Source organism: Pieris napi, chromosome 4 (assembly GCF_905475465.1).
Source record: "Pieris napi chromosome 4, ilPieNapi1.2, whole genome shotgun sequence".
Taxonomy (NCBI): domain Eukaryota; kingdom Metazoa; phylum Arthropoda; class Insecta; order Lepidoptera; family Pieridae; genus Pieris; species Pieris napi.
In genome coordinates, this window is record NC_062237.1 from 10,787,636 (window position 1) to 10,802,284 (window position 14,649).

The 14,649-nt window shown below is 32.1% G+C and overlaps 1 protein-coding gene across 5 annotated transcripts in view; it reads right to left on the reverse strand.

Moving 5' to 3' along the window:
• The window catches only part of LOC125048742 (polyhomeotic-like protein 3), a 223,046-nt gene that overhangs the window by 42,308 nt on the left and 166,089 nt on the right, over positions 1–14,649 (reverse strand). For 4 of the 5 annotated variants that reach the window (XM_047647590.1, XM_047647592.1, XM_047647593.1 and 1 more), the window contains 2 exons: positions 551–689; positions 100–258 (listed from right to left, as the gene is read on the reverse strand). In XM_047647590.1, the coding sequence (XP_047503546.1) occupies positions 100–258; positions 551–689 (298 nt within the window). Of the gene's footprint in view, positions 1–99; positions 259–550; positions 690–13,285; positions 13,648–14,649 lie in introns of those variants that run through there. The other variant, XM_047647591.1, reaches the window with a different exon arrangement.

Below are 14,649 nucleotides of genomic sequence, written 5' to 3' on the forward strand. Positions count from 1 at the left end.
AAACATCCTAAATTAATAAAAGTCGTTGTGAATCTGTCTTAAACACAGTTTTCCAGTATAACAATAAATTCATGAACAGGAGCTAGGGTTGTAACTTACTCGTTAGTGGGATGTGTGTTGTATCTGGCAGCGAGCGAGCGCATTATGTCAGAGTAGTTGCGGGGCGGGTGTGCGGGCGCAGGGGGTGCGTGGCTCGGGCTGCCGCGCTCCGGCGGCGTTCCTGGGTATGACGACGTTGATGGCGTCACGCTGCGAGATCTGTCAAATCAGTTGTATTCAGGTTTCGGTTAAAATCAAATGAGATTCTGTAGATGCTACCTATATGACATTTATATTGATAATATGGCATGGTTTAATGCCTAATTAAAAAAATATACTCAGGCATGTAATCTGCGAGCATTCTAGTAATATGAGTGTCCATGGGCGGGCGGTATCACTGAACATCAGATGAGCCGATAATGATCCTTTGTAATCTTTTGGCTTTCTGACTTCGAAATAGTTTCAATTTGTAATACAAGGTATTATATTGTTGCAACATCATTGTTTTTACCTGGAGGCCGTGGATTCGTGTGGGCTTAGCCGTTCGACTTTGACACTAGAGGCGGTCGGCGCAGGCGCCGGCGCATGCGTTTGCGCGGGGGACGCCGCATCTCGGGCGCAACGCCTTGCGGGACCACCACCGCCTTCACCTGCAAGAATTTTTTAAATTATTATTTGTGACAACCCTAACGAACATACATGTAAGAAAAGCTTCCGTAACGTGAGAGGCTTTAGGCAATCATGTTATAATGTTATTTATTTCACACCTTTAAAATATTGCCAATTATTGATAGTGAAAATTGAAAGAATGTTGGTATTTCTTCTCCGAACATTATAATTAAGCTAAGCTTTCCTTAAAATCGATTTAAATAAATATTAAATAAAAAAGGGTGCGTGTACTTATGTACGCGCGTAAGTAGTTATACTTCTTTGGCATTATTAAATATAGTTTTTGATTGCATGCAAATAATTACTTACAATTAAATAATCAAAGACTGGAAAAGTATTAATTAGTATTGATTTAAATATTCAATTTAAATCACTTCTGATTATAATTCAGACGCACGACACACTTGTATAATGAAAATTTATTTGTTTAAAAGGTAAATGTCATTATGGTCATTCAAAATTCTTGGCATAACTGCTAACTTCACGCATATTCTATTTCTTTTTACTTGTGGATTGGTTTATTCCCATCTCGCTCGCGCACGCTCTGCGCCCGGCTGGTTTAAAAACTTCATACTGACAATTTTGTGTCACGGTGCGCGCGCAATCATAATATTTCACTCTCATCAATTTTTCATTACGCGCCTAAAGAAGTATAACTTCAAAAAAATCTCTTTATCGACTAACAAAATATCTATTCTATCAAAACTTTCTCGTGTATAAGTGTTAATAATGTTGCGATTGAAGTTGTGTGATGCTGTTTGCTATCTATATTTACAGTAAGTTGCCCTTAACATTGACTCGTTCACTTGTGAACTGAGCAAAAATGTCCCATCACAATTATATCGTCCAAGTAAGGCCGAGCCAACCGGTTGGACATCCCAACTTTTTACGAATTAACCTTAACATTTACGAGACAACATACCGTTGTCAGTTCAAATTTTATTGGGACATAAACGGCTTAAGTTTTCACCGGTGGTTCACTGTAAAACATATAATAAAACTAGAGAACAGTCCCGCAATTACTGGATATTTTATAAAATACTAGCTGTCTATCCGCATTAATTCGCTCGTAGCACGATGTTTAGAAAGCTTTTCTCTGTAAAAAGACTTTAAATGCAAAAATATTTGACGCTGAAGTACATCACTTTGCTTTGTTGTTAATAGTTTAGGTAGCGTACGCGATTTAGGAATTTTCATTTGTCATTTTCACACCTTGAGTTACTTTCAGTTACACTATCGTAAATACATAGATAATAATAACTTTTTTGTTAATATTCTATAGCCTATGTTCATCAGGTATAACGTAGAGTACTAATGACCCGGAACCGCAGGTGTTGATTGAGCTTTATGGCGGATATCTCGTTAACCCGGGTCACTTGGGTTGAATGCCTTGACGAACCCCGAGGGCCTATCTTAAGGGCATGTAGGGCTGAGGCGTTTTAAGTGGATCTTGCCCCTCTGTATAGCAGAGGGCTTTGAGTGTGACCACACAGACCCCGCTTAAGCTCAAGCTCGACTTCAAATTAAATAAGAGCCTTGCGATAGTTACAGACTTAGCTTTATGACTTTTATACGTCAAAATCTATAAAATAAAATAAATAAAAAATAAAATATGTTTATTATGGAACATAAGATACAGGTATCACTTATTCCACTCACTATCATTAAATTTGAATTTGTAGGCATCCCTACTCATCGGCAAGTATGAGTATATGTACTTGGTATTTAAAAAGTATAAATTTACTTACCCTCTAATGTATAATTTTTATTTTATTCTAATTACTAGCCGTTTCGCGCCCGCTTTGCTGGACGAATTAAAATAAATTTTATGTTTCATTATTTTTTTTTTTCATATTTTTATTATTCTTCCCGCTAAGAAAATTGAAATATTTCGAAAATCGAGTTTTTAACAGATGTTGACGTTTAGAGGTTCTAGGAAGCCTCCCCGAATGTTTCCGCGGTGAAGTCCGTATGGATAAATTTTCATAAAAGTAAAACAGCAATAAAAAAATGAAGGAACGTTGGAATTAAAAAAATAAATAGCCATAAACCATCTAGGAAAAATTTCGCATCGAATTGTGGTAGTTTCATGTCTATACAATCAGTGGTTTAAGCGTGAAAGAGCCTCAAACGAACACCATTTTCTTTTTATATATAGATTATTCATAATTTTCTATTTATAAATTTTTAATAGTTATTATTATTTATATTCATCTTTCTACTTAAACAATATTTGTTTTTAATATCTATTCAATCCCGTATTCTCAAGAACTATGTATAACTGGTTGGTGCTAGTGGCATAATCTGACAGCTACGCAGTGAGTCCTGGCTTAATACTGTTTCTAAGACCTTCTGAACTAAAATGGATACAATTATGAGAATATCCGAGTGTCCTAATCGTATTAAGGAATATGAAAGTATTATTATTGATTGTATGCAAGTAAATTAAATCTGTAATAAAATTAATACATAGTTTCTTGTTAAAATTATTCTGTATTATGAAATAACGAAAATACTTTAAGTGATGGCAATCAGTTACAAGATTCCATATTCTGTGTATTTTGTAAGAATCGTGGTATTTTATCATTTTATCTGATCATTTAAAACGTCACGAAAGTTTAATTTAACTTGTTAAATGGAATTTTTTTTATCGCACATATCCTTATTTGTAAATAAATATTTCTTTTAAATTTGTTCGGTCCCCTCATTGTTTTCCTTCACCGTACGAATTGTTAGTTGAGAGTTAAATGAGTCCGTATAATTAAAAAAAATCAGTCATTCGAGAGAAGAATTAAAGACAGATATCGAACTTGGGATTCTTCGATGTTAGGTTCGATAACCAAACTCCCTTATATCCAAAAAATTACTTCAAAGAAATTGACTCAACAGTAAAGAATGTAATTTACATTGTGAATGTATTTATAATTTCTATCCAATACTATTCCTATTTATTATCTATGTCAAAGTTTTTTAAATTTACAGTGATAATTATGAATGTGTAATTTCATGTTAACTCGTACGTTATCGGAAATGTATGCGCCTCACGATCCGTTCAAAAATCGTTTTACTTAACTATGTAAAATAAATTTACTTTACATTGCGTAAAGAATGTAAATGCCTGTTACATTTTAATGTCAGTTTAAAACTCGGATGACCTCTGTGGCATCTTGCTCGCGAGATATCATCTATACATTGACACTGTTTGAAGTTGAAATATACCCGCTTTCCACCAATCTACCATCTTAAGGTAAACATGTCAAGAAAATTGTCAAAATAATTACACACTTAACATAGTTTTTGCCGTATGGTGCTATGGGTATGTATAACCCCCTAATAAAGCACAGCAAAGAGGCATTTCTGTCTTCTGTGATCAGTAGTAATTATTTTGCCCCTAATCTATAATGTATATATATTTGTATTGTATAATTCTTATGTTTCCTTTTACATCACTTTTCGCTGTTCATGAATTTGTAAGATTAGCTTTTAAGTTTTTAGTCTTTTATTAATATATTTTTTTTTTGTATTACTTTAGAGTTAAGATTAAGGTTCTATATATATATTTATTTTATATAACATTTGGTTCTGCACTTCTCGCACGCATGTTTCTTTTTTTAGTTTTTCTCTTTAACTAGGGTTGCCTGGAAGAGATCGCTTATTAGCGATAAGGCCGCCCGATGCATCCCTTATAATTTTTATGTATTGTGTTTCTTTTATTTGCAACGAAGTGTAAATAAATAAAATAAATAAATATATATAATCCTAATCTATGAATTAACCACTCGAGTATTTATAGATTTAAAAAAAAATCACTTTAATTTTAGTATTTTCCAACACAATTTAATTGCTCATTACTCATCTATAATAGTGTGAACTGTCCTCTAAAAATGTTGCCGGTAAAATTATGACATTAATTGACCTCCCAGTTACCACACAATAATGTGACATTATAGTAATAGAGTCATTTGTCTTGATTAAACAACATATGAAACTTTTTACTACGACCATTTTGTCATGATTTAATCTTTAAAACTGGTTTCATTTAAAGTAAGACATTAGGTTCATTCTTTTGAAGTTAATGAAGATAATTCAAAATGCTTAGAAAATTTCCGATACAGTTTATATGGTTAGCAATGTAATTACTTTGTTACAAATAATACACATCCATTCATCATTATTCCTTCTATAAATTGGTCTCCAAATTGTATGATGATGTTGGGCAGAAGACACTTTTACGTCTGTTGTTTCGTATTGAAGGATTACATGTATGTAGTAGCAGTATAAACTAGAAGCCTAATTGCCACAACTCCAATTAATGAGTTAACAAACTTCAAAAAAAGAACATAAACAGCAGGTGTTTTACATTCGAATATTTGAAATTAAATAAAGATTCAGATAACTTCGAGTTGAATAAAGGCAACATTATTACAATATAAATTTCCATTGTTAAATAACAATGATAGCTCTATTTACTATGGCTGTAACATTTTCATAAGAATAGCGTCCCACGTAGGCATAATCTTAGATACGTTATGAGAAAATTATTTCAAATTGACGCGCTTTGTAGAGACGTTATAAAATTTATTATTATTGACATAATAATGTATAATATATCCATTGTGTTGTGCAAACTTGCTTTTTAGATCAACATATTAATATCTATATTAGGTAAGACCAGAAATCATTATGGTGAATTATATGAATATGTAAAAAAATATAAGGCATAATAAATAGCCTAATTTTTTTCGGAGAACCTGTAGTTGTGTTTTGTAATAGTATGTGTGTCCAAATTCCTTAACTTGTATGAATCAATATACAAGTAATACATTTCTACATTTTAAGTTCAGTAAAATGCTTAAACTATCTTTCGTTTTGATATACGCTACTGTACTATAAGATATATGGAAGCAATTAACGCGATATCCAGTAAATTTAATTGGTAATGACATAATATAAAAGATCACAGCAAAAGGTCAACCAATTAACTGGACTTGATTAGAAAAACTTAATTATAAAAAGCTGTACCGACGCTAGAGTAACTGTCATAAAATAAATCTCCCAACAGCCCATGGGTATAAGAAAGGTAATTTTGAAATATCGCTCGTAAAATCTCTATCGGATCATGTGGTAATTGAACGGATGTGGTCAAATATTGTCAAGGTAAGCGATGAGCGATGGCTTCCGGTGACGAAGGCTTGACGTTTGGAAGGAAATGGCCACCGTTAGTTTTGACTCTCTTGAAGGCGCTATAATAAATGTAAATACTGACTTGCGGTTGCTACAGTTTGAGAGGAAATGAGTAATTTGAAAATCTTCGTTGGTATTGAAATCGATTATTCATTCTAATGGTAATTTCATAATATACATTTGTTGTCAAAATGGTTTAAGTGAATGTGAATGTTTGGGTTTTGAGAATTGGCCATTTATAATTTTCCAAGATTTATAGGGAAGTAAAGAATAGACAAAATACAGAATACATAATTAAAAATAATAAATAAGGTAGCTGCTGATGTCACAATCAAAATAAACTTAAGTGGAATGGACATGGCAAGAGGAACAGAAAACTGTTAGGAAGGAAAAAAGGAAGTAGGAAGTATTAAACTGGTGACCAAGAAAATTTAGAAGGTAGATAAACCAGATTAAGTAAACAGTAGGTGGTAGGCAGATCGTCTAACACACAGATATCTAGGAAATATTGAGATGATAGGAATGATTATTTACATAGAGTATCTGAAATAAAAGGCTCTTATTATAATTGTGAAACCATTTTTTGAAAAGACATTTTAAGTTATTGATTGTCATTTGACACGATTGGTTAACCAATAACTATGTAAGGTACAATTGTTTTTTCTTTTAAGAAATATACCGGGGACCCCAGAGCTGGTATTTTCGTCGTTCAACGAATATGTATCGCTATACAGCGAGGAAATTCTGCCAGCTCCAGAGACAAAACTTTTTAAATTTGTTTTAATTTTATTTTTATCAATTTTTATCATTACTATGTAATTAAGAATACTGTATATTTGATTGTTATGAACTAATGAACACATTACAAAAACCCATAAAAAATAATGATTTTTCCACAAATTCTTTTGACAATTTACATAGGTGAATCCTTTGAACTTTGTATATCATACTTTTCTTATTAACCTCAAAAGGGTGGAAACATCAAAAATCTCTCTTTATATGACCTTTGTGTAAAAGCCACAAGCCACACTTAGGGGTCACAACCGTCGTCAAACGAGGTACCGTAATATCCACCTGACCCCAAATGACGACACGTCTAACTGATGCTTAACGTATGCACAACCAATACGTGATTGTCTTGTTGAGTGGTTTTGGATATGGCTCCCTGTGTTGGACTCGAGGCAAATAAAACTTAAATTTCTACCAAAAAGTATATAATTCATTCTGACCTGGCATATAAGAAGTGTAAAGGAAAAAAAGAAGTACGATATGACACGGAAATTAATGGAATCTGAAATAAATTGTTTGTTATAACGCAAAATATTTTAAAAATGGAACTAATGTCAATGTATTTTTAAGCTAAAACCTAAAAAGCTAGACCGGTCTAATTTGAATTTAAAATAGATGCAATCTAGAACTTGTCATCATAAAACTCTTTTAAAATACACAATTCTAAAGTTCATTAAGTCCGGTATGCCGTTGGGACACAGTTTTGAAACATACTGGTAATTATGCTCCAAACTGAGCTATTTTTGTAGATAAGTAATTCGTAATTATAAACTAAACTTAACAAACAATGTCCTTGTAAAACGAAATCATGTAGACAAACTATAACAATAGAAAGTACAGTGCCAACTTCGCTGTTCTAGTACCAACATTGACGCAGGACAATGCTTGTTGACAGTTGACATGTACCGCGCTAACAACTTGCCACACAAGGAAACAGGTCTAAGCCGGAAAAGGTTCTATGATTAGTCGAGTTCATCAAACTACAAGAACATGATATATAGGTGTCGCTTATCTACCTTCTTATACCACATTCTTGATCTTGAATAAATTTACTATGACGCAGCATTAATTACTTCTAATTATATTGTAATAGCGCGTTATTGCTGAATTCATATAAGGATCCATACATTATATTTCGGTTTTCAATAGACTCATAATATCAAGGAGGCAAGTGGTGTTTGATTTCATAAAAAATATTTTTTATATAGCACGGAACGTGTTGGAGTCTATTTAAATTTCTACTATTAAGTAGAATGAAACGAGAATGTATGAAACACAAACATTTCTTCATTCCGAGCACGAGTGAGGACAAGTCTATCAGCAAACACTAGCTGCCACTCGACTCTTAATAGAAAAATCAACAAAAAGCACTCTCTGTGTACTCTGAGCCACGCGAGCGTGCGTAGGCGCATTTACCACCTGACCCCCCAAGACCTGAACATCCGAACAGGTGCAAAGCGGTAGTCAAAGGTTTGTAATTGTCTGGTTCAAGAAGGTAATTTAGATGTTCCCGTGTCTGTATAACGTGGCTGCAAGGAAAACAAAGGAACTTATACATAAATTTAAATTTAGAATTTAATTTTATTACGTAATATTTTTTCTAACTATTAAGTTATGCGATGATGAAAAATTGCAATTAGTTCTCTCAAGATAACCTATGTAATGTCTTGAATTGTTTTCCCCTACTTCGTAAAATAACATCTGCGATTACAAATATATTTTTAAGGCATATCAAATCACAGAAACGTGTTCAATTACCAACTATTTCAACCGCATCCCACCTATTTGCCCGGAGCCGTGAGCAAACACACTATGTTTATGTTTGCCTAGTACCCAACCACCTGCGTCGACCTAACGACGGTCAATCAAGAAATACGTCATAAGTGCTCCGAGCCTGGTACTTAATGCAAAAATCTGACGGATTATGATGATTTGCAAAAATATATGAAGATATCGCAATACCCTTATCTGGCCTCATCTTTGTATCTCAATTTGCTTACTTTTACTAAAGACGTTTCGTTAATTTAAAGTCTACTAGTGTCTTATAATGCTTTTGAATCTAGCTACACATTATTATTAGCTACATTATTTTTGTCGTCTGTTTCGTTTCCGTGTATAATAATAGCTATAACTTATAGTATTTTAGATAACCTTAGATTAACTAAAATAAAACGATTTAAGCAAAACAATATTTGTTCTCCAAGCCGGCCTAAGTTGTCATCGTCCGCGGAAGAGGTCGAAGAGAGGTCACCTCCACAAAGACCAATATTTGTCAATACATCGCTTTGTTCCATACGGGTTCCATACACGTTAACTGTTAAACGTTTTAAGCAGGTGTTTTGTGTGCCTAGTCAATATTTAAGTACATCTTGTTATGTATTTTGGAAGTACTAATTATGTAAGTGAGTTCGAGGTCCCGATGTTCCCAAAGTTTCGGGGAATCAAGCCCTTCACTGGAACTATAAATAACTTTTGATGACAAAGACATAATATCACAATTCTCAGTAAGCGTAAAGATTGGCAAATAAATAAGCTTGTTGACATTTTAAATATTTTTTAATTAAACTTTACGCAACTCAAATTTATCTTTGGATAGAACATAGTTTGGCCAGAGCCTATAAAAATGCTCTATTTACGAGTGGCGAAATAAAAATCTTTCGACTCGACACGTCCGCATAATTCATTCGATAAGAGTCATCGTATTTAAATGTCAGAGGTGACAAGCCTCCGGTGAATCAACGTGCATCCCACGACCTCTCTCACCCATCACCTTCACCCAGACCTCAACCTTGACTGCAGATACGAATAATTTACCAATTTTAATGCGATCCAACCAAAAATGATGACGATTTATGCAAATTATTCGTCAACTGGTTTCACAAGAACTTTGAACCCACGCGTCTGTTTTTATTTATTCCTTTTTGTGTATATATAAATAATTAAACCTGATTAAATTGAGCTAAATATAATTCGAGATACTATAGGAGACTTATGAGTTGATATTTTAAAGCACTAACATATACCGTTATTCCTGAAGAAAATAAATAGTTATACATTTGTATTATATTAGACTACGAGTAGGTATATATTTTTAAACACGTGACAGCATCAATATAATAAATTTGTGCAACAAAATTGTTATAATTATTTATTGAATAGCGTCATATTCTGAAGCATGAGTCAAACTCGTTTATTTAAAGCATGTGTATTATGAATCTTAAAACATTTCAATTTGCCGTCGGTAAGGTTATCACTTATCAGTAATTCTTAAGTATAACCATTTCTATACAAAACTTCAATTATGAACAAGTATGCACGTTTTCATTACAATGCAAAATTCTGACATTTCTAAAATTCAATGTACACTATTGTTCGAAGGATACGCACTTCGACACTAAACCTATTTAACTATTTGCCTCACACAATCGTGACCGATCCCTATTATGTCGATTTCCTGCCCTTTGTAAAAACCTTTAACTACAGGTCAGGTTTACCTGCATTTTTTTCTTCGGTCAGGTAAATAGGGGCGACTTCCCAGAATTGCAGGCTTTTAATTTTTTGCAAAACTCCTTTACTTTTGCTAAACAAATACGTACGTATTACGTGCCCATACGGTTCATTTTAGATTAACAATGTTGTTTTGTACGTGAAAAGCACCGTCTCAAAGTGCATGAGGGTAAAACCAGTGAAATTAGAGAATTAAGGGTGGTTTTTTGTTGAAAAGCGCATATTGTATGGGAAGTGTACTCAGGTTCAGTGATTTGTAAATATTTGAAGAATAAATGCATATTTAATTACATTTTGCAGGTATATTTACGGGTAACCTTAATAACTTAATTGTTAGATATACTTACATGCAATAAAATTATATATGTTATATGTACTAGCCGTTTCCCGCCCGCTTTGTTGGGCGAATTAAAGTAGGAAATAAATAATTTATTATTCTTCTTTTTAACTTACCGCTAAGAAAATTGAAATATTTCGAAAATCGAGTTTTTAACAGATGTTGACTTTTTGAGTTTCTAGGGAGCCTCCCCGAATGTTTCCGTGGTGAAGTCCGTATGTATAAATTTTCATAAAAGTAAAACAGCAATAAAAAAATGAAGGAACGTTGGAATTTAAAAAATAAATAGCCATAAACCATCTAAGAAAACGCATCGAATGGCAGTAGTTTCATGTCGAAACGATCAGTGGTTTAGGCGTGAAGGACGAAGACCATTTTTCTTATATATATAGAAGATATGTTGCAAAATCTAGTTTTACTTTATTGATAATAGCACTATAAGAATTTAAACCAAATACTAAATTCTTATTAATTTAACTATATTACCAGAGAAATCTCAGAAACGGCGATGGTCATAAAATATTTGTTATCAGAAAAATTCTCATAAAAGCAGGTAGATAAAATTTTATTTCGAAGTTTTTGTCCGATGAAATATTTAATTTATTACAGGGGCAGAGTCATGGGTTAAGGCTGGAGACTAATGTCACATTTTTGGTCAAAGGTGTAAATATATGTGTTTTACAAATTGATATTTTTTGTTTCTTTAATTTTATGGACTGTATATTAATGTAACCTTAGCTTAAATATTCCAAGTTATATCTAGTTCATCGCGATAGAATTTAGATTTAAAACTGTAATTAAAACCATCAAAATTGATAAAACATGTTGTATTTTTAAATGCAATTATATACTAATTAATAAACAAGATATTGCATAATTATATATAATGGGAAATTGTCATTTAAACTAGAAATATAATTGCCTCGTTAACACAATTACCATGACTTATGTAAGTAATAATTACATTTTTAACGCGACTAAAAAGCCGATTGCCAATAGCATTTGGTGAAAGTTAAGAAATTTATTATGTTAGCTGACGCTTGCGATTTCACATATAAGGACTAACATTGTGTGAACTTTAATAAATTTAATTTATCAATTGGTCAGCCTTCCTCTAGTTAAAGTATTAATCTTATTCCATCAGAAATTAATTGTTTTGGCGTTGTATAAACTACTTACTTGAAAGAGACTATAAAGAATGGAGTACACAGTGTTCACCTATCGGAAAATGGGTAATAAGCCTTATTAATGCCTTATAAAGATAACAAATATTTTATTTATTTATTTACACTTCGTTACCATATACAAAATCATACATATACAAAAAGGCATGTTACTTAAGTTATTAGAGAACGGGCGGCCTTATCGCTAACAAGCGATTTCTTTCAGGCAACCCTAATATGGAACAATAAAAAAAGAAACACCTACAGAGGATAAAGTACAAGACGTGCATAATTAATTAACAAAAAAAACTCAATACTGTTGATGCTGCGATCATGGTATATTAATATTAAATCCCAAGCAGTATCTTCTTCTGTTTTTGTTATATTTATATGTACAGTGTTTTTTGACACAATAAATACAAAATCACACCTAGGGCCTACGTTTTTTAATTAAGAACTGACTACAGTTGCCGCGGCTAAATATAGACGTGTTTATTATCAACCAAAATAACTTTATTGACTTTAAACTGTGGCAAGATATAGTGCTCCAAGTACCACTGAATAGGCTACCTTGATTTTAAAACAAATTTAAAAATAGAAACTAGAAAATCTTATGGAATGTATTAAAATTATTTTTAATCCTTTACAATAGTAAAGCGTTAAGGAATTATCCTTTACTTATATTTTTTACATAGCGGTCATCAAAATGAGCCGCACCTTAATTCCCTTTTGTTAGACATTTGGGGTACCTGAAATATGTCCCAAATAGATCCTTTTTGTAATTATGCCCGACTAAACCTTTTTAATTATGTATTACAATTGCCTTTTACCTACCGCTATACTTGCAATCAATTACGAAATCTGTAGATTTTTAAAATAAATATTTAAAAAAGAAATAAGGAAAATTATTCTAACTTATATATAATAGATTTTCAGTTTTACTTGTGTATTAAAATTGCTTTTATTTGTTTAGTGATTAAAATAATGTATGTTATAAGAACTATACTACATTGTTGGCCATGCGAATATACCGTAGTAGAAAAGATCTCAACGCGCTATGTTCCCTTTTATTTTTGATTAAGAATGCTTATACACCCTTTATACAAAATGTTTATTATTAAACGCTGTTAATCCGGAAATTCATTTTGTAGAACATTTTGTAAAAATATGTAAATGTTTCGTTAAAATATTTTTTACATTCACATTATTTACATTACGTATATATTTTACACAATAATATTGTTAAATACAACTAAACAAACAAAACGTCGGATCCGACGGGTACATACGAAAATATTAAATCAAGTCATTAAGATATATATTAATAGACATTTTAAAGATATTTATTATAGTTTTGTTTTTTGTTATATTGTACTTTTTGTTGATATTTTTAATGAAGACACATTACCGTGTACACTTTGTGATTCTTTTGGGTACTGATTATATAAAATCTATATCACACATGTAAACCTGTTATTCACTAAATACTTGCAGAATAAGGTTTTTTTAAATGTATATAATAGATCTATTTATTAATTACCTAGATCATTATTAAAATGCATTAACTAAAAGTTGTTGCAATTTGCAGTGTACTTACGGTCATCAAAATCCTCATCGAAATCCGAAAAACATTTTTCCTCCTTCAAAGCCTGATTTTCCGGCTGTTGGTAGAATCTCTCCGATTTAATATACATTTTGAGATACATTAGATTAAACCAAAATAAATAAACGTCAGTTTAAACTTTACACAAATGAAAAATCCTCGGCTTCTGGCGTCACATTCAATTATTATACTTAAGAAAATTATCCAGTCCAAAGTTCAAATCAATTAAACACAAATCACTAATACAAAACTCAAGTCACGGAATGTTTTGAAAGGTCATTTATAAGGTCAGAAATAAGAGCAGCGAACACGCGCGTTCGTTACGACTTGCGTCGGCGCACTGCCCCGACCTCGAGTTTATCAGGCAAGAGCCAGGTAGCATTAACGGCAAATTGATTCTCATTCTGTTTGGGATTTTTAAGGTTTCATTTATTCAATTCGTGCCATGTGGTGTTTTCATTGGACGCTTCTAATAATAGGCTATATATGTGCATACTGAAATACTTATTTAAATTAATTATTATTCGTATGATCACAAAATTTTATATTCAAATATATAGTTTTGTAATGTTTTCAATGTAATTAAATAGTTGGTTTAGGCAGCATTTACTTTGGTTTAGGTGATAAAACTCTAAGATTTTTCATTCAGACCCGGTTGTATATTTATAAATATTTAAGAGCAATTAGCACTTACACGCATGGCAAAGAAAACTATAAGGACAACCTCCCTAAAGAATGATTTTAATAATCGTATATACGCAGAAATGTATTTGCCCATGCCTCTTAGACGGGTCTTAATATAGGCAGTTAAATCGCATATAAAAACCTCTGTTTATAATATTGTTTATATATAAAATTTAAATAATTAACAGATCGAACACGACACGCGTGGAGAGGACAGTTATAACGATCCAATTATAATGTATGAATTAATTAAATGTACGTAATTATTGGATGTCAATGATCATAATTTCTATTCAATTATCTTCACGACGGGAGGGGTTAATGTCAAATAAATTGATGTTATTGAATAGAATAAATTTAAAATTGGTAAAAAACTTCGAGGTCATCAAAGAGGTTTTATTCGTTATAAACTTTTTTAAATATTTAGGCGACAGAAGAAATTTTATATGTGAAAAACATAGTTTGTGATCGTGTTCGAATGTCAAATTTATCATAATAAATATTGTGTGGTTACGACGGTAACTTAGTGGTTAACGCAAATTAAGTACAAAGGTCTTACGTTCATTTCTGAGGGAAGCATTAGGATGTAACCTTGCTATCACTAAAGGGGCAAAAGTGTGTCTGCCTAATGCCTATACATTTAGGCTGTCTTTATTACTTCGTGATTATGATAA